Below are 22,005 nucleotides of genomic sequence, written 5' to 3' on the forward strand. Positions count from 1 at the left end.
TGGACAATAAACTGGACTGGTCATGCAACACAGAGCACCTGTATAAAAAAGCCCAAAGCCGACTGTACTTCCTCAGGAGGCTGAGGTCTTTTAACATCTGCGGGAAGCTCCTGAGGATGTTTTACCAGTCAGTAGTTGCTGGAGTACTTTTCTATGCTGTGGTGTGCTGGGGGAGCAGCACAGCAAAGAAGGACTCATCCATGCTGGAGAAACTGATCAGGAAGGCTAGCTCTGTGGTCGGCATGAAGCTGGACACTCTGGTGAGAGTGGCAGAGAAAAGGACACAAAAAAAACTGCTGGACATTATGAACAATGCTGGGCATCCTCTGCACACGGCCATTAACAACCAGAAGAGTCTGTTCAGTGACAGGTTGCTTCTCCCCAAGACAAGAACTAACAGACTTAAAAACTCCTTTGTCCCACACGCCATCAAACTGTTTAACTCCTCTCTGGAGGGGAGAGGGAGGGGAAACAGGTGGACAAAGGAGGGGGGAACAACTAAGCTGTAGTGCCTCTTCACTTCACTGTGCAATACCTTTTGTGCAATACTTTTGTTAATAGGCAATGGTGCAATAGACCTCAATACTTGAAATGTGCAATTCACTTGTATTTTTGTTTTTATTCCTATTTATTCTATTTATCCCCTTCGTATATTTTATTTATATTTGTCTCTGTATTTATATATGTGTGTGTGTGTGTGTGTGTGTGCGTGTGTGTGTGTGTGTGTATAATATTCTGTAACTCTGTAACTTCTGTCGGTGCTGTGCTTTTTGGAAACCGAATTTCCCAGAGGAACCCACCCGAGGGATTAATAAAGTTTTATCTTATCTTATCTCTTATCTTAAACCGACATCATGACGAGCAGCTTTCACAGCTGTGGCTCCAGCAAACATCAGCTGATACTAGAAAGTAATATTAAATAAATTCTAACAACAGCTGATCAAGCTTAAACTTGCTGCTGTTGTTTAGCGCGACCTCCGCTGGTTTCCTCTTTCTGGCGCAAAGTGGGTGATAAACAAACAACAGAGAAAAGCCAATCAGCTGATCATTGATCAGTTAAATGATTGAAGTAGAAACAGGAGAGGGAGGGGGAGAGAATGAGAGGAGAAGAGGAAGCTGTGAAGCGAAGACACAGAATAACTCCAGCTTTGTGTCTTTTTGTCGCAGATGCCAACAGACTTAATAAACTGATCCGTAAGGCCAGCAATGTTGTGGGGATGGAGCTGGACTCCCTCAAGGTGGTGTCGGAGAGGCGGATGCTGTCCAAGATAAAGACAATGTTGGATAACACCTCCCACCCACTCCATGACATGTTGGTCAGCCACAGGAGCTCGTTCAGTGAGAGACTGAGATTACCGAAAAGCACCACTGAACGACACAGGAAATCATTCCTGCCTGTGGCCATCTCCCTGTACAACGCATCCACTTAACACACTGTTTGCTGCTACAGCTACACATGTTTCTTTTCCAAATATTTATTTATAAGTGACTTATGTATGTATGTATGTATGTATGTATGTATATATATGTATATATTGTACTATTCTTAGTTAGCGTATTGTCTGTCTTGTCTTAATGTTGGTTTAAAATGGAGCACTGTAACAAAAAATAATTTCCCCCAGGGATCAATAAAGTATTCTGATTCTGATTCTGATGATTCTGACTTTCATTGTAGCTGAAGTACGGGACAAACTGTTTCTTTTCACCTCAATACAAAACGAGTAATTTGTTCTCTGAATATGAGACAATTCCGTTTTTTAGGGGATGGTTGGCAACTCTAATAATTAAACTTATGAACAAAATAAAGTTCAACATCAGTAACATAGCACCCACCCAGCTGTATAGAAACTCCGTCATGCTAGCTAGTACGCGGTACGAAAAAGTCAGCATAACGAAAATAAACTCCACCTAAACTTGGTATCTGACCCAGATAGACTGCAGGTCATAACTTCTTACCTGAAGTTCAGTTCACCTGACACTCGGACCGGCAGCTGCTTCGGGTCTCTCCTCTTGCCTCCCCTTTCCCTCATCCACCTGCTGACCTCCACCACTTGCTAATGTTATTGAATCTGTGGAAACTCCGCGATAGCCACCACACGAAGTAACAAATAACGAGCCTATCTAAATCCCAGTAACGAGTAACGCGTTCCTGGTTTTGGCATAATAACTAGTTACCGTGCTCGTTACCACTGTAACGTGTTACTTAATAACGCGTTAGTCCCAACACTGATGATAATATATTAAGTAATCCAAAGTATTCAGAATAAACTGAATACGTTACAAAATACATTTTGGGGCATGTATTCTGTAATCTGTAGTGGAATACATTTTAAAAGTAACCTTCCCAACACTGCCTATGAGCAAGCACTTTGTCCAGTGTTCCAACATTCGGAAGAAGGAACTGTTCTCACGGCTGAAGAACGGGGGGGGGGGGGGGGGGGGTTTATATATCATCACATCCACCCAAGATTGGGTACCAAGCCCTAAGTGCGATGGAAGAAGGATCACTAAGTGCGAGAACAACTGACCTGGAAGATAGGATTGTGGCGAAGCTTGAAACTTGGATCCTCCATAGCCAGTTACCAAGACTACGTGAAGTACCCTCAGAAGATCTACTAGATGATGTGAATGCAGCACTACGGGTGATATCTACCATGACCATTACCGTGACTAATCAGCTGATCTACACCAAAGCAACAATGATCAGTGTGCTTGGCTACAAGTTCAATAGCCACAAGGAGCAGTACCCTCCATGGAGAAAGAAACTAGAGGCTAAGGTCAAGGCAGCACGGAGGGAGGTTTACCAACTATAACCCACAACGGCAATGTTCAGTGGCAACTGGATCTAAGAGCAGACCACAGTGACCTCCCTGAACAGGTTCCAGTAACCATCACAGTGGCAGAAGAAAGGGTCTCCAGTATGACGAGTTGGACAGCACCAGGCCCCGACATTGTTCACTTCTACTGCTGAAGAAGCTGACTGCATTCCATGAGCATCTGGCAGTACAAATGAACCAGCTGCTTATCAATGAGAGACACCACGAAATGGCTAACCAAAGGCTGGACAGTCCCCAAGAAGCCCCAGAAGGGACTGGTCCCATCCGACTACCGGACAAGTGTACTGACTTCATGAACTAAGTTAATGAAGTTAGTTCTGATGGGTGCTAGAGGAATGCAATGCTCAACAGAGCTCTAGCTGGAGTGCTGAAAAGAAACCTGGGGTTATTGGCTTCTAAATATACAGTGGGGCAAAAAAGTATTTAGTTAGCCACCGATTGTGCAAGTTCCCCCACCTAAAATGATGACAGAGGTCAGTAATTTGCACCAGAGGTACACTTCAACTGTGAGAGACAGAATGTGAAAAAAAAATCCATGAATCCACATGGTAGGATTTGTAGAGAATTTATTCGTAAATCAGGGTGGAAAATAAGTATTTGGTCAACAACAAAAATACAACTCAATACTTTGTAACATAACCTTTGTTGGCAATAACAGAGGTCAAACGTTTACTATAGGTCTTTACCAGGTTTGCACACACAGTAGCTGGTATTTTGGCCCATTCCTCCATGCAGATCTTCTCGAGAGCAGTGATGTTTTGGGGCTGTCGCCGAGCAACACGGACTTTCAACTCCCGCCACAGATTTTCTATGGGGTTGAGGTCTGGAGACTGGCTAGGCCACTCCAGGACTTTCAAATGCTTCTTACGGAGCCACTCCTTTGTTGCCCGGGCGGTGTGTTTTGGATCATTGTCATGTTGGAAGACCCAGCCTCGTTTCATCTTCAAAGTTCTCACTGATGGAAGGAGGTTTTGGCTCAAAATCTCACGATACATGGCCCCATTCATTCTGTCCTTAACACGGATCAGTCGTCCTGTCCCCTTGGCAGAAAAACAGCCCCATAGCATGATGTTTCCACCCCCATGCTTCACAGTAGGTATGGTGTTCTTGGGATGCAACTCAGTATTCTTCTTCCTCCAAACACGACGAGTTGAGTTTATACCAAAAAGTTCTACTTTGGTTTCATCTGACCACATGACATTCTCCCAATCCTCTGCTGTATCATCCATGTGCTCTCTGGCAAACTTCAGATGGGCCTGGACATGCACTGGCTTCAGCAGCGGAACACGTCTGGATTTGATTCCCTGCCGTTGTAGTGTGTTACTGATGGTGACCTTTGTTACTTTGGTCCCAGCTCTCTGCAGGTCATTCACCAGGTCCCCCCGTGTGGTTCTGGGATCTTTGCTCACCGTTCTCATGATCATTTTGACCCCATGGGATGAGATCTTGCGTGGAGCCCCAGATCGAGGGAGATTATCAGTGGTCTTGTATGTCTTCCATTTTCTGATGATTGCTCCCACAGTTGATTTTTTCACACCAAGCTGCTTGCCTATTGTAGATTCACTCTTCCCAGTCTGGTGCAGGTCTACAATACTTTTCCTGGTGTCCTTCGAAAGCTCTTTGGTCTTGGCCATGGCGGCATTTGGAGTCTGACTGTTTGAGGCTGTGGACAGGTGTCTTTTATACAGATGATGAGTTCAAACAGGTGCCATTCATACAGGTAACGAGTGGGGGACAGAAAAGCTTCTTACAGAAGACGTTACAGGTCTGTGAGAGCCAGAGATTTTCCATGTTTGAGGTGACCAAATACTTATTTTCCACCCTAATTTACGAATAAATTCTTTACAAATCCTACCATGTGGATTCATGGATTTTTCTTTCACATTCTGTCTCTCACAGTTGAAGTGTACCTCTGGTGCAAATTACTGACCTCTGTCATCATTTTAGGTGGGGGAACTTGCACAATCGGTGGCTGACTAAATACTTTTTTGCCCCACTGTAAATGCATTTTGCCAGAAACACCAGAATCACAAAACTATTTCAACAACCGCCAAACAGCTAAAACAAATGAGCAAATGAGCAACAAACAAGCAAATGAGAGCAGGTAAACAGATTCCGCACAAAGACAAAAACACAGAGCGTGGACCTGAAGGATCAGAATCTGTGAGCTGTTGGTTATTCTGATGTGATGTGATAACTAAATATTTGGCAAACAGAGAAGGAGAGTATTGGTCAAACAGCTGGAAGCCCTTACTAATACTGCAAGTAGTTAAGCTAGCAAACCTGATTAAAATAAAAAACACTATACCTATAATTTTTAGCTATTTAAGGAGAATATATGCTTTAATGTATGCTTTAATATATGCTTTCATGTATATTTTGTAATATGCAATAGGTTTCTATGAAGATTATAATGTACACTCTGTACACACATGACTGTGTTAGTTTCCACCCAGACAACGCAGTCATCAAGTTTGCAGATGATACCACCGTGGTGGGGCTCATCTCTGGGGGAGATGAGACGGCGTACAGAGCTGAAGTTCAGATGCTGTCAGATTGGTGTGTAGATAACAACCTGGACCTCAATACCAACAAGGCAAAAGAACTGGTAGTTGATTTCAGAAGGAGGAAGTCTGAGCTGCAGCCTGTCAGCATCAACGGGGAGTGTGTGGAAAGGGTCTCCAGTTTCAAGTTTCTGGGTGTGCACATAGACACAGACCTCCAATGGAGCTGTAACACCTATGCGGTTTTAAAGAAGACCCAACAGCTTCTCCACTTTCTGAGAATCCTCAGAAAAACAGACCTGAAGAAGGAGCTGCTAACCGTCTTCTACCGCTGCTCCATTGAAAGTGTGCTGACATATTACATCGGTGTGTGGTTCTCCAGCTGCACCACAGCACAGAGAAAGGCACTCCAGGGGTCATCAATATGGCCCAAAAAAATCATTAGACATCCTCTTCCCTCCCTGAAGGACCTGTACAGCACTCGCTGTCTCAAGAGGGCACGCAGCATCCTACGGGACGGTACACACCCAGGACACGGGGTGTTTAAGCTGCTGCCATCTGGCAGGAGGTTCAGGCTGCTGAGGTCCTGAACAAATAGACTCAAGGACAGCTTTTACAACAGGCAATAGCCCTGATCAATGCAAATAGCTGATCTGACTGGCTACCTACCTGGACTTTTTTGGGGGGGTTAACAACGGTAAAAACAGTAATAATAATAATATTTATATCTGTAACAAGGTGCAATAATAATTAATGTGCAATAATAACAGTGTGCAATACAAATTATTGCACATTATTCTAATTTTTTATTACTAAGTTATTATACTGTGTTGTGTTGTTTGTGTTGCGTTGTGATGTGTCGTATCGTGTTGTGTTACATGTAGTGCCGACGTAGGACAGTTTTCCAATTTCATTGTACTATTGTACTATGTATGACTGTGCAATGACAATAAAGAGTTATCTATTATCTATTGAGCAAAATGATCAGTTAGCAGCAGCAGACCATGATCGTGGGCCACCAACCACTACCAACACACACAACACCAAAAGAGTGCCAGCAGTGAGTTAGAAAGTCAATAATTAATGTTCATTGTAATAAAAGAACATCAGTGCAACAGTGTTGTTATGTGAGAAGTTATTAATAGTTTCTGAGTGAAGCTCTCAAAATAAGGTGGTGTCCTTATTACTTGTCATGAGGACACAGTCACTATGACAGAAAAACAGGATATAAAATGTCACCACACTAATTCTTTAACATCTATTGTCACAGAACAGATTATTATATATCCAATCATACAGATTAATAAGAAGACACTACATTTGACAGACAGACACAAAGAAGTCAACAATTTGGTTTATATACCCAAACACAGAGAGGCAAGCAGTCACTAGAATAAATGTAGTTTTTAGAAAGCTGACATTAATGCTTAGCATATTTTCTCTCAGACTGGTAAATGTTGCCCCTCCCTGGTTCAGCTGGTGATAGGTTCTCTTTTATGATAGATGTTATGTGACATGTTGTGTGTGGGTTGTATATGTGTGTTTTAGTTATGGGGAGAAGATAAGTAAGGCATGTCAGTTAAGTAGCTTGTGGGCATAGAAAGGAAACTGTCACTACTGTGATGATGAATGAGAGAGAAAGAAGAGCACCTTTGGGTGGGCAGGTCTGTCTGCCAAAATGCCAGTCACCTAGACAGCATGCGGGGGAGCAAATGCATGTATTTGTGTGTGTGTGTGTGTTTCACAGGGGCTTAGAAGGCCCTGCAAAGGGAGCTGTTTTTTTCCTGTCAGGTAGGTTTATACCTTAAATCCCTGTTAAGCAGTCACACTGAGAGTTTTCTGCCTCTGAGATAAAGCCTGATAACACATAGGAACAAACAGAAATTCGCACGGGCAGTCATGTCAGCTTTTTTGACATTATGCACTTTAATCTGTCAGGAGCTTCCTGAAACAGAAGAGTAAGTTGTGGTGTGAAAAAGTATATGCCCCCTCCTCAGTCCTTATTTTTCCATGTTTGTCACAATCTAATGTTTCAAATCATTAAAAAACTGCAAATATTAGCATAGATTCACCCCCCCCCCACCCCTCCACACCCCCCACCCCCGCACGCACACACACACACACACACACACAAAATGCAGTTCCTAAATGAAGGTGTTAATTATTACAGCAAAAAAACTGTAACCAAGCATTGGCAATAACGTTTTTTCCCCCTAATAATAAAAGCCTACATTTATTTTCATTTGTGTTATCTTTGACTAACTTTTACATTTGTTTGATGATCTGAAACATTTAAGCATGACAAACATACAAAAAACATAACTGGAAGGGGGCAAACACTTTTTCACAGAACTGTAAATGCCAGAAGCAAGCTATTAAATCTGTCTGTAAAAAGGAAGAATGGGGTGGATGGTCATGTCCATACCCTAAATGTCATATTAGACAATGACCATAGAAAATCTTCTTTTAACTGATAGAAATTTGAAGGGAAACATCTAAAAACCCAGGACAAAAAAAACCCATTTTAAATCTTTCAGTTAAAAAGTGTAAAACATAAGTAAACCAATTTTTCAGCATCTCTGTGAAAAAGGATGTTTCAATTTTAGAGAAATTGTACAAATGCAAGAAACCAGTACTACATATTATTCATGTCTGTGGGATAAGAGAACTGAAGGAAGAACTAAACTAAAGCAACTGAGAACTAGGTACAATGAGTAATTATTTAAACTGAACTTCAAAATAGCTGGGTAATAGACCCAGGACCATGACACAATGCCATAATTGTAGTAGTAGTAAGCTCCGCATCACAATTATGGCAAAGGTGTAAACCTGATGAGCACCTGGATGAGCACTTCCTTTCCTCAGTGAGAACACTGAAGATGGGTTCTTGCAGCATGCTAGTGACCCAAAACATTCAGTTCAATTCAACTGTAATTATATAGCACCAAATCACAACAACAGTCTCCTCAGGGTGCTTTATATTGTAAGGCAGACCCTACAATAATACATACAGAGAAAAAAACAACAATAATATGATCCCCTATGAGCAAGCACTTTGGCAACAGTGGGAAGGAAAAACTCCCTTTTAACAGGAAGAAACCTCCAGCAGAACCAGGCTCAGGGAGAGGCAGCCATCTGTTGTGACCGGTTGGGGTGAGAGAAGTAAGACAGGATAAAAGAAATGCTGTGGAAGTGAGCCATATATTAATGACAAAAAAGATTCAATGCAGAGAGGTCTATTAACACAAAGTGAGTGAGAAAGGTGACTAAAGAATAATTACTGAATGCATCATGGGAATCCCCCAGCAGCCTATTGCACACCTATTGCAGCATAACTAAGGGAGGATTCAGGGTCACCTGATCCAGCCCTAACTATATGCTTGAGCAAAAAGGAAAATTTTAAGTGTAATCTTAAAAGTAAAGATAATGTCTGTCTCCTGAATCCAAACTGGAAGATGGTTCCACAGGGGAGGGGCCTGAAAACTGAAGGCTCTGCCCCCCATTCTACTTTTAAATACTCTAGGAAACACTGTTAAATGTTCAGTTTCTATGCCATATGTTAAAACAAGATCTAGAGTGTGATTAAAGTGGTGGGTGGGTTCTTTTACATTTTGACAGAAGCCAATTGAGTCTAGTAACAGATTAAATGCCATGTTGAGGCTGTCATTTTTAGCATCTTCATGGATGTTAAAATCACCCACAATAATTATTTTATCTTAGTTAAGCACTAAATCAGATAAAAAGTCTGAGAAATCTGACAGAAACTCTGTGTAAGGCCCAGGTGGATGATAGAATATTACAAATAACTGGTTTCTGAGTTTTGCAGCTGGGGTGGACAAGGCTAAGCATCAGGCTTTCAAATGAATTAAAAGTCTGTCTGGGTATTTGGTTGATTAATAGGTTGGTGTGAAAAATTGCTGCCAAGCCAACCCCTCTGCCTGTGCCTTGAGGATTCTGATAGTTAGAATGCCTCGGGGGTATTAATACATTTAAGCTAATATAATCATCCTGCTGTAACCAGGTTTCTATAAGGCAAAGTAAATCGATTTATTGATCAATTATTAAGTCATGTACCAACAGAGACTTGGTAGAGAGAGACCTAATGTTTAATAATCCACATTTCACTGTTTTACTCTTTGGTGCAGATGTGGATACTGTATTGTTCTTTTTTTATGATTTTTTTTTATGTTTAAGTCATTTTTTGCTGGTTTTGAATTTGATTTTTATCTGTTTGGGAGCTGACACAGTCTCTAAGGGGATGAGGTTTTGGTGGGATAACAGGAGAAGAGAAGCTGCAGAGAGACATGTAAGACTACAACTCTGCTTCCTGGTCCCAACTCTGGATACTCATGTTTTGGTTTAATAAATTTGGCCAGATTTCTATAAATGAGAGCTGCTCCATCCAAAGTGGGATGGATGCCGTCTCTCCTAACAACACCAGTTTCCTCCAGGAAGTTTTCCAAGTACCTATAAAGCCCACATCATTTTTTGAAGACCACTCAGGTAGCCAGCAATTTAAGGAGGACATACAGCTAAACAAACTACAGAGTCCAACATCGGTGTGATTGCAGCCATTCCCCAACTCTCTGTGAATGGTACTCATGGCCATTGATTGGTGGTCACTGATCAGTGGTCACTGATCAGTGGTCACTGATCAATGGTCACTGATCAATGGTCACTGATCAATGGTCACTGATCAATGGTCATGACAATATGCATATTAATGACCATGAAACTGACCTCATGGCCCATTGTTAGTCAGTGGTGCTAGTGTCAGTCATTATGCAAATGTGCTATTTATAAGGTTGGGGAAACCTGCAGTCAGCTGAGACTGCAGAAGTCACTTGGATGAGTGACGAAATGTTTCTTCCACTGAAAACCTTACATCCAGATGATCAGAATCAACTTTTGGGGATCTTCTTACCTGGATGATTGCGCATGCATCAAGACAGTGTAAGGGACTATTTCAGTTACTACTAACATCCCAGACAGCAGCTAACGTTAAAGATCAAGTCACTTGGTTTCATGCTAGTCATTGCAAGAGAATTTCAGAACACCAATCATACCCCAAAGTGGTTAAAAAGAGTACTACATTGATGTTGAGCAAGACATGCTCTACCGCTTTAACCTATGTTGGAACAAAGAGAGAGAGAGAGATGAAAAAACACAATCCTCTAACAAGGGCTCATCAATGGAACACAGACAGCACCTGATTAAACAACAAGTCAGATGTGACCTGAAATGTTCCTCGTGTTTTTCAGTTCTGGTGGCACTGGATGTGACTTTTCTCATAATTTTTTACACGACAGACATTCCCACGACATCACAAACACAGGAAAAGCTGGCATTAATAATTAAGGCATTCCTTCCAGTAAAGTTTTAAACCTTTACCTAGTCTTATGTCAAACATAACGTATGAGAACAGCATACCAATTTCACAACCAAACAAATTACCTCAGAAACCTTTGTATCAGACCCTTATTTTCCTGATGCTGATTACAGCTGTAAGATGCTTTGTGATACTGTCCATACTGTAACATGTGACCTATGTTTGCATCAGCCACTAGATGGCACTGTGTTACTGCAGAGTATGTATTTTACCGGCGAGCAAGAAGCACCGGGAAAAATGGAAAAAGAAAATGAAGTGGGATCGGAGCAGAGATTGGTGTGTGCGTGCATTTAATAAGAAGCTTGGTATAAAGACAAAGATAATACATGGTGTCAGAGTAGCGGTTTTCTAAGCAATCCCTCACCGTCGGACAGCGCAGACATGGAGGCTTATGGCGTTTCCACACCGTGCATGGATTGGGACTCTAGCAACCTGCCCGAGGCATGGCGGCGCTTCAAGCAGCACGCCGAGTTAATGTCCACTGGTCCTCTTTCAGGGAAGGAGGAGGCAGACAAATGCAGCTACCTTCTTCTATGGGTCGGTGAGAAACGACGGGTGGCAATTAATACAATACAAAATACTACATAGAGTGCACTATATAGGTCATCAGATGTTCCAGATGGGCTTTACATCTTCCAACAACTGCTCACACTGTCAAAGCAATACACCAGACAATTACATCCACGCTCTTTGGTTCTGTCCACCAGTGCAGAAGTTTTGGTGCGGGATATGTGAAGACTTATCAAAGTGTCTGAAATGTAAAATTCCATGCTCCCCTTTAGTGTGATTGTTGGGCAAATTGGATGATGTCACTACAGAAACGAAATACAGTCCACATGGTTTTTACTGCCCTATGCATAGCCAAGAAAACGGTCCTTATGACCTGGAAAAATAAAAATAATCTTAATTTTAGCCAATATAGAAACCATCTAATAGATCACATTAGTCTTGAGACAACCTCTGCCACCACATTAGATCAATCCCTCTGGGCTCCTTTGATTGGCTCCATCACCTAGCAGGGGTGGGGGGTCGTGGTTTGATCCCGCCTTCGCCATTGTGGTTGATGTGGAGGTAGGGACAGGCTTAGGGCGTCTGGAGAATCCCTAGGGACGTTATCCCTGGAGGGCTTAACCCAGGGGTTGTGGTCATAACCTGGTTAGTTGCTCTTAGAGGGTGTTCTCCTTGTGGCTGCGTGCAGCAGGGCTGGGGGAGGGTCTGTGCTGGCGGACGTAGGTTACTGGCCTGGTAGCCTGGCTGCCCCTGAGTGGATGCCCATGCGTGGGGGCTTGGGGTTCGGGGGTGCTTTGCCTCTGTGCTAGGGCTCTGGCTGGGCCTTGGGGGCTTAGGTCCTTGTTGGTGTGTCGCCGAGGTTGTGGCGGGTGGGTGCACGGAGGCTCAGCCCTGGTGCAGGGGGCCTCTGGCGCATCGGCCCAACTAGGGGGCTCTTCAACTGACAGGGAGTTTGTTCCATCCTTGCAGGAGTCCACTCTGCAGGTGGGGGAGAGTCATAGGAGAGGTGGAGAATAAACTTAACCTGGGTGTCTACTGTCTTGTGCAGTCTGGGAGATGATTGAATGTTAGGGTGGGTACAGTTTCCTCTGCGGTGGGGTCGGGTGGGCTGCCCCGGGTCCTGTGGGGCTGGGGGGTCCTGCTGCCGTAGGCCCCCGATCTGGATGGGCCTGGGCTCCCTTGCCTTGGTGGGTGCCGAAGGATGGGGGTTCCTACTGGGGTCAGCGGGGGAGCTGGCCCCAGGGAGGGTCATCTTGCTCATCCCTTCTTTTCCTCCCCATCCCCGGCTGCCTCCCACTTCCCGCTCCAACACACCCACACAAGTAGGGCCTTGGGGTGCGGGTGTGTCACCAGGGAACAGGGGAGGCATCCCTCCCTCTGTCCCCTTCTGGCCACCTGTGCCTCAATTTTATTCCACAACTTAGACATCCACATTACTCACACTCTCATAACACATACATATAGGGCCTTGAGGGTGGGCACATTAACGGCGTCCAGTGGACGGTCTGTGTATTCAACCCCACCTCGGGCACTGGTGCCCACCTCTCAATTTTAAATTCATGTAGACATTGAGGGTTCTCGGGAGGGGCCGTGCTAACACCTGCTGCTCTCTGGCAGCAACACCATGCTCTCCCACGTTTTAAATGCACCTTAGAACAGCACGCAGCAACACTACACATGAGCGAGAGGAGGGAGGTTTGGGGTCTTCACACACCCCTGTTCTCTGGTGGCCATCGGGGCAGGGGGGCAGGGAGGAGGTGTTGGTCGTCCGATTGGGATCTGCTGCTGCGGAGCCTGGGGCCGTCTGCTTGCCTCCACCCCGGGGAAAAGGGTAACATCTCCTGGGTCTAGGTGCCGTTTCCCCCTCCAGGGGCGAGGGTACCTGGACCTGGGGTATAGAGTTTGTTTGAGGAGTGTGATTGTGTGTACAGTGTCCATGTATGTGTATCACTACGTTGGGTGAGTGCTGAGTATTTGTATATGTGTGCATGAGGGTGGTAATGCATGTTTGTGTCTGTGTGTGCCTGTTTGTCTGTGTTTATATGTCAGGTCGGGTCTTACACTCCACCTCTCTGGGAACTCCCAGGCCCTCCAAAGGCCTATCTCCCCTCACCACACTCCCTGCCGGTAACTGATGCCCTCAGGGGTCGGTGCGTTGGTGGTTCTTGGTGTCCGGGGCTGGGCGCTCAGCTATGTACCAGCTCACTCCCGGTGACTACTTGGCGGGGCCTGGTGCCTGTTGCCCGGTCAGGCCTCCTCCAGGGCAAAGGGGGCCCTCGGGCCTCCGGCCTCTAAGCCTGCGGCTCGGTTCACTCTGGCACAGTTGGCTGCCGGCAGAGCCGGCGGGCACGCCACTGCAGCCCCCTCTGGCTTCTGCTCCGTGGCTACTGGGTGACCCCTCATCTGGGGCTCTACTCAGCTCTTCCCAGGAGGGTGGCACTGATGCCCCTCCGGTGGTCCTCCTTGGGTTCTCGCACTATGGGGCCTCTGGATGTCTGCAGCCTGGATCTCCTCCATGCCTGCTTCATGCCCTGGGAGACAGGGCTATGGCTCTCTACATCCTCTAGCAGACCATTATATGGGGAAACCTTTTGAATACAAGCGCAGTGATCCACACAGGTGTGCACACGGGTGTTCACTGTTCATAGACATAAACTACACCTTTAGTGGCTGCTATTTCCAAGCACATTGTGCGCTGTCGGTCCTGCTTGCTACACAACAACATTCAATATTTAGTATTTACTGCTGTTTACACTTAGTCAAGTCAAGTCAAGTCAAGTTGGCTTTATTGTCACTTCAACCATATACAGTTTAACAGTACACAGTGAGGCGAAACAACGTTCCTCCAGGAACCAAGGTGGTACATGCAACATAAATTTACAACATAAATTAACAGAAAACACTAAACTAGCTAACTAAGAGGCCTAGTTAGCTGGCTAGCAGAGACAAGACAGACTGACCTAACATAAATTACAACATAAATTAACAAAGAAAAAACTATCTAACTATCTAAGGAAGACTTTTTTTTTGTTATCAGACAGCAGACAACAAAGTGCACGTGCAAATGTGCAAACAAACTTAGCTAGATTAACGTGATGGTGTTGTGTTTAGTATGTTGCTCGCTTTTTTTGTGTGCTTGTTTTCTCTTCTTTTTCTCTCAACAGGTGATCCAGAAGATTTTTTTTCTCTTCTTTCTCTTTTTAAGTGCCCTTTCTCACTGTCCCTCTTCCCTTCTGTTTTTCTTTTCTTTCATCTTTTTTTCTCCCTTCCCTATCCCTCTGTCACGACCTGCGGGATCGGCAAGGCGCTGATCAGCATCTCTCCACTCCTAGCCCCCCTTCTCTTCTCTTTTTCCTCTCTCTCTCCCTCTCCCCTGTTTTGCTGGGGCGGAACTCATGGCGGGTTCACGCCCTCAGTCCACGCCTTCCCGGATCGTGCACACCTGGGCCTCATCAGACCAGCTGGTATATTAGAAGGAGGAGATCAGCTGTTCAACGCTGGATTGTTGTGAAGGCTCTTGTCAGTCTTGTTCCTAGATTCCCCGGACCCGTCCCCGTGTTTCCCCGTGTGGAGTGTGGAAGGAGTGACAGGTCACTAGCGGAGTAGAGAGAGGCTGTTCTGACCGCGTGTGTGATTTCCCCGTTTTCTCTGGAGCCCTGGACCCCTGCCCCTCACATCTTGTAAATAGCACTAACCTCGCACTGTCTGTACATACACTTGGTGAAAATCTGTAATAAACAATCTCTGTTTGAACGCTACCCAGGAGTCCTGCGAGTGGATCCTCTAAGTAACCCGTGACACCCTCAGTCATGTCTGTCCCGTCTGTAACAACTGAAAATAAAATAAAATAAATAATAACAACAAAGGTTGATCAAATGGACAAATACGGCAAGGCCGTGATGATCCATTTGGCAAAGTAAATCCATTGGGTATCCTTGTTGGTCTTCAGACAACCATTCTGACGACTGAAGAACCCAAAAAAAAAAGAGAAAGGGGATGTCTACAACACATGGACCCTTACCGCAGACAACTCCCAAAAGCTTCAAACGTACTACGATAAGTACACTGATTAATAATAATAATAATAATATATCACGCCATCGGCCCCTCTGGCCAACACCAGTTGGTGGTAGGGTAAAGTGTCTTGCCCAAGGACACAACGACCAGGACAGAGAGCCCGGGGATCAAACTGGCGACCTTCTGGTTACAGATATGCTTCCCAACCCCCCTGAGCCACGGTCGCCTGTGATTACATCACACCGAAAGCTAACCTAATCTACACCAGATATAAGTTCCATGAAAAGATGCAGGGTGAAAATGAGGCATTTGAATAGTTTATTACAGAACTGAAACTGCTTGCTAAAGACTGTGGGTACCCAAATACAGATGAAATGGTCAGGGATTGCATCGTATTTGCCACTAACTCGCCACACGTCTGAGAAAAGCTACTCAGCCAAGGCGCAGAGCTCACGCTAGAGAAAGCTATAGATATAGCATTATCACACAAGCTAGCAAAGCAACAGCTAAAATCTATGGGCCACTCCAGGGGCCAGGAAACTGTGCACGCCATTGGCAGGAAACCGCACAGACAAGAAAATCAAAAGAACACGCTAATGACACACTAAAAACGTGCAGTTATTGTGCCGGACAACACAGTAATAAAGACATCTTCCCAGCAAAAGGAAAACAATGTGCAAAATGCAAGAAAATGAACCATTTCGCAAGAACATGCAGGTCAAAACTCCCTTTGCAGACAAATACCCACCCCAAATCAGTACACACTGTGAGAGCGAACATATAAGTGACAAATGAGGACACAGATGAGGAGCAAGACTGTTTCTACATTGATAGCATCACCATAGAAAATGAAGGAAGAAATGATGAGCAAGCATATGCAGACATGCAACTTGGTTTCCCCCCACAGGCAGTGAGGTTTAAAGTTGACACTGGGGCACAAGCGAACACAATTCCAGCCAACATGTTCCAGACACTCTTCCCACATGTGACACTGAAGCCTGTCTCACACAAGCTCAAAGATTACGGGGGACACTCAGCGTGGTAGGGAAATGTCAGCTAAAATGCAAAGACAAAACCCGCACGTTCGAATTCCATGTTGTTAACACAAGCGCCCCACCTGTATTAGCAATGAAAGCTTGCCGTGACCTAAACCTGGTCAGGATCGTGATGGCAGTGACGGAGGAAAGAGACAAGACAGCTAACAGTTCGCAGGCAATACTAGACAAGTATGCTGACATATTTAAAGGGATAGGAGAATTTCCTGGTGAATGCAGTTTCCATGTAAACCCAGACGTCGCACCCACAGTCAACCCACCTCGTTGGATTCCCATCGCTCTGCGAGCCCGACTCAAAGACAAGCTCGACAGCATGGAAATGAATCAAATAATATGCAAGGTCACAGGTCCTACGGACTGGGTGAATGCACTTGTTGTCGTGGAAAAACCCAAGACAGGCAGACTCAGAGTATGTCTGGACCCCAGACCCCTCAACAAGGCTATACAAAGACCCCATTACCCTCTACCCACCTTGGAATATGTCACCACAAAACTTGCTGGGGCCAAGTATTTTAGTGTTTTGGACGCCAGATCAGGCTACTGGGCCATTAAGCTAAGCCACAAATCATCTCAGTTAACCACATTTAATACTGTGTTTGGCAGGTACCGCTTCCTCAGGCTGCCATTCGGCATAATCTCAGCCCAGGATGAGTTCCAGCAATGCGTGGATGAGACCTACCAGGGCCTGAGGGGCGTGGCAGCCATAGTGGACAACGTGTTGGTCTTTGGAGGAACCAAACAGGAGCATGACAACAACCTGAGGGCCATGCTGCAGCGCGTGAGAGAGAGTGGTGTAAAACTGAAACACGGACAAGTGCATCATCTGCGTCAAAGAGGTCAGTTATTTCGGTCACCCATTGCCACATGAAGGACTATAACCAGATCTAAAAAAAGTAAAAGCAGACCAAGACATGGCGCCCCCACAGAACAGGGCATAACTGGAAACAGTGCTGGAGATGGTTAATTATTTAGCAAGATTTGCCCCACACCTGTCAGAGTTAAACGCACCGCTCCGCCAGCTGTTAAAGCAGGACAGTGAGTTTGTATGGGACAAGAACCATGACAGATCCTTTCAACAAATGAAGGAGCTGATCACTAGAGAGTTCTCTCCTTCTTCAACCCCAAGAAAGCGCTATGACTCCAGGTCGACGCATCCTCGGTGCTGTGATGCTTGTAGGACGGCAAGCCAGTCGCCTACGCATCCAAGTCTCTTAACAGCACCGAGCAGAACTATGCCTGTGGCGGAGGTGTGGTCCCGGGTGCGGCTGCAGGGGAGGAGTGGTGCAGTGGGCTCAACGGGGTGGTGCTGGAGATGCCGGTGAGAACAGCTGATGGCGATTTGGACTGATAATGGTTTCCTTCCCTTTTTATAGTGAGACGGAGAGGAGCGGAGACAAAGGGAACTCAGCTGGGACCGACAGCTGTCAGACTGTGTTCAGTCATAACCTGGGAAAATTGTAAATAAATGTGGAACCTGGTGATAAAGACCTGTGTGTGTGTGTACCTGTGTATAGTGTATTTCACAATGCCCAAATAGAAAAGGAGCTGTATGCTGTTCTCTTTGGCCGCAAGCGGTTCCACAAGTACATGTACGGTCGACATGTGTCCATTGAATCGGACCACAAGCCACTAGAGTCCATACTCAAAAAAAACACTAGCATCAACACCACCATGGCTACAGAGGATGATACTACAGCTGCAAAAGTACAACATCAGCATCATCCACAAGCCAGGGAAAGATCCCGGTAGCCGACACGCTCTCCCGGAAATCCATAGTTCCACGATAAATCACTATGTGACGGAATGGATGAGCAGAGCTACACAGTCCACAGCAACATGCCTGTCAGTGATCAGAGACTCTCAGAGATAAGAAACGAAACAGGCCAGGACCCTCAGCTCAACACTCTGAGAAGGACCACATTGAGTGGATGGCCGGATAAAAGGTCTCAATGTCCGCCTGACATCCAGGAGTTTTGGAACCACAGGGATGAGATCTCACTGATAGATGGGATCATGTTTAAAGGAGAGAAAATGATCATCCCAAAAAGGCTCAGAAAGGACATGATAGATCGGATTCATCCAGCCATATGGGCATAGAAAAGAGTAAAAACAGAGCTAGAGACCTTCTGTTTTGGCCAGGCATGGGAAAGCAGAGAGACAAACTGCTAACCCCAAGGAACCCCTGCTGTCACATGCAATACCAGAAAGACCGTGGCAGGTTATAGCAACCGATCTGTTTACTTGGAACTCGGAAGACTACATCATCATTGTAGATTACTATAGTAGATTCTTCGAGTTGGAAAGACTGCACAGCTGCACTGCAGAAGCAGTGATCCACAAACTAAAGTCAGCCATGGCCAGGGTATGGTATTCCAAAGTCAGTGATTAGTGACAACAGCCCGTGCTATGCTTCAAGTAAGTTCCAACAGTTCGCAAAGTCATGGAGTTTCACCCACACCACTACTAGCCCCCATTACCCACAGAGCAACGGCCTAGCCGAAAAGACTGTCCAGACAGCAAAAAAACTACTGGACAAGGCCAAAGCTGAACATAAGGATCCCTACTTGAGCCTATTAGAATACCAGAACACCCCCGTGGACAACTTAAAGTCGCCTGCACGGCTACTCATGAGCCAGAGACTCCGCTCCATCCTCCCTGCAACACCAAAACAGTTGGAACTACAAGTAGTTTGCCAGCAAACCGTGCGTGAGAGGAGAGAAGTCTGCCAACAGCGCCAGCAGACTTATTTCAACAGAGCAGCCCAACCTCTGCCTCAACTATATCCTGGCACACCGGTCCGGTTCCATCAACAAGATGGTTCCTGGAACCAGCTGTGGTCACGAGTTGTGCAGACACGTCCAGAAGCTACAACATAACCACAGATACAGGACAAGTTTATCACCTCCTCGAAGGCAGAAACAGCGTAGGAGGTGAGGAGTTCATTCAATCGACAGTCAACAGCAATGACAGCGCTGTGGTTTCTCAGCCCCCGCCTGTGGAGCCCCCTGATAAAGACATTACAACACCCGGATACATGACTCAATATGGGCGTGTTACTAAACCAAGACAGGTCTTGGACCTGTAATATTGTAAAGGGTGCAGGCAGATTGCTGCCCTAAAAAAAAACAAAAAAACAGCTGTTCACATGTTTGTTGTTCCAATGATGTCACTAAATGCATCTGTTTATTATGGTAATGATGTAGCCAGTATTGAGCCGAATGCTATGTTATTAATGGATGTTGCTCAGGATGTTTATTCCCGTAATTTCAGTTGCCTGACAAATTTTAAAAGCCTGAGTTGCTTTATTGTTTTGTTCTTCTTCTTTTTTTTAAAGAAGGGAGATGTAACATGTGACCTATGTTTGCATCAGCCACTAGATGGCACTGTGTTGCTGCAGAGTATGTATTTTACCAGTGAGCAAGAAGCACTGGGAAAAATGGAAAAAGAAAATAAAGTGGAATCGGTGTGTGCGTGCATTTAATAAGAAGCTTGGTATAAAGACAAAGATAATACACATACAAATTCTGGCACGTCGACTAAAATTCCTGAGTTTTGTGATCATTTTATTCCATCAAATGACTGTACAAGGCCTACACCACCCTTGAAATCTCCAAAATTGGTGTTATTCCTTAAGAGCTAAATGTAACAGATTGTGTTGTATCTCCCTGGAGCAAATGCTGTTTGTAAATAAATGGTACCGGGTCCATAGCCCAGGTGTTGGGGACCGCTGCTCTAATGTATATATAAATGTTATGTCAGTTGTTCTTTGGGGTGTCCCTGAGGAGTATAAAAGGTAAATTCCAACAGGACTTAACACAGGACATATCATTACTTCAATTCATAGGACCCACTCTAGAAAACCAACACAAATAATAAGTGGATCAGTTGCATCTATTACAGCCATTAATGATTTACAAAATTTTCTACAGTTTTCACTGAAAACTCTCTCTAGGGACAACAAATACATGCACCTAGGCCTATGTCATGACAAAATAGAATGGAACTTCTTATGTGTTCTTATGTGTTCCATATTTATTCCTAACAAGTTAGGGGTTACTGCAGCTGATGGGTTATTTACAGAAGAACTCTCTAATTTGAAACATTGGCTAATGAACCTGAAGAGAACGTTGGCACAGAGACTTCTGTCTGAGTGGCTGACTAACAAAACACTTTGTTGGTCCCTCTGATCACAAGAGTCATTCTAGCTTTGGCTCTCCTAACGTAGAGTGGATGCTGTGTAATCCCCTGTATTAGAGGCCTGTTTGTTAGAACAACTGATAAATTCGTCTTTCATCAAGTGGCTTCTTTACCTGAAAAACAGCCTGCCTCTGAATTAACAATCCTGATATAAATCGTATACCTAACTGGTTACCTCCCTATCATGATTTTATAAATACACATTCCTTAAACAGTGAATAAAGTGAAGATATATATAATTTTAAATGTTTTTAGTTTTTAACTTGTAGAATGCCTACAAAACAGCTAAGGCTGTTTCATTTTCAAATTCATGATGTGTTTGCTTAAAATCCAGATCTGTAAGCACCGATGTTTTAGAAAGTTTTTATTATTATTATAGATATCTGTTATTGAGTTTTATTGATACCCATTAAAAATACTTGGTATGTGACAGGAACTTTCTTGAACAAAGGAAGCATGTGTGAAAATTAGAAAGAATGGGTCTAAAAAGTGCCAGCAAGCTGTATTCCAGCATTATTAATATCGGCAGGTACCTATATGACTGAGAAAATTACTCAGTAATAAGTAAGCTTTTATCAACACAAGTATAAAGGAGCTGCTTATTATTTTCTGCATTAATGCTGTTATGACAACTTTTCCATGCATACTGATCCCTTTGTAAAGGTTTTGTTCAGTGAATGTCAGAATGAATTAGTTTATTAAATGTTTGCTCAAAAGTTATTTTGTTTTTCCATGGCATACAGTGGCAGTGAAGGACAACTAGTAATTGTAGTTTGCCAGCATAATTTGTGAAAATAGGACCACTAAGCTCAAAGGGAAAAGCATAAGGAACTCTACCCAGGAAAAGTATTTAAAAGTTATTCTTGTTAGTTAATCTGAAGTAGTAGGACTCACTCTGGCCGTACTGACTGTACTGATAGCCGGCAGCAGCCACAGATGGGTCCATGCTGTAGCTGGTGGTGCTGTATGTGGGGGGACAGTAAGACTGGGAAGAGGGAAGGCTGTCCACCGTCTTAATGGAGGCCTCAGCTGAACGCTGGCTGCAGCTGGCTGAAATACTGTTGGATGAAGTAGAGTCCAGAGTGCTGTGGAGAGGTGAGATTGGGAAATCGTGCTGTGTTTGTGAGGACACACCACTGGAGTTACTCAGGATGCTCATAACCTGCAAATAAAGAGAAGATGCATCAGAATTTACCACAGGCAACAGAGCAAAATATCTTGAGGACCACTAGCTTATGCATAAGAATAATTCTCAATCATCCTGATGAATACCTAAGCTTTAATTTGTTACCACCAAAAGGTTATTGGTTCTCACAAGATATGCTGTCACATGATTTGTCAAAGTTCTTTCTCTCTGCAGGTCACAGAAAAAGGCACAAAATACAGTTTATAAAGTTGCATGTTCAGTGTGGTTTTATTATTAGCTTATGCAGCCAAAGGACCTGTAAGCTCACACCATGGCGAGGCCTCTTTCATCTCATCCATCCACAGTTCAC

At 44.5% G+C, this 22,005-nt stretch overlaps 1 protein-coding gene across 1 annotated transcript in view; it reads right to left on the reverse strand.

Annotated features, from left to right (window-relative positions):
• The window catches only part of LOC146610806 (paired box protein Pax-7-like), a 55,033-nt gene extending 33,358 nt beyond the window's left edge, over positions 1-21,675 (reverse strand). Inside the window, exon 1 of the mRNA XM_085345440.1 lies at positions 21,404-21,675. Coding sequence (XP_085201566.1) covers positions 21,404-21,668 — 265 coding nt within the window. The 5' untranslated portion in view covers positions 21,669-21,675. The remainder of the gene's footprint in view (positions 1-21,403) is intronic.
• Between the last annotated feature and the right edge of the window lie 330 nt (positions 21,676-22,005).

The sequence above is a fragment of the Diplotaxodon limnothrissa genome, linkage group LG20 (assembly GCF_057381915.1).
Source record: "Diplotaxodon limnothrissa isolate DT_005_m linkage group LG20, D_limnothrissa_male_GT1.1, whole genome shotgun sequence".
In the NCBI taxonomy this organism is placed as follows: Eukaryota; Metazoa; Chordata; class Actinopteri; order Cichliformes; family Cichlidae; genus Diplotaxodon; species Diplotaxodon limnothrissa.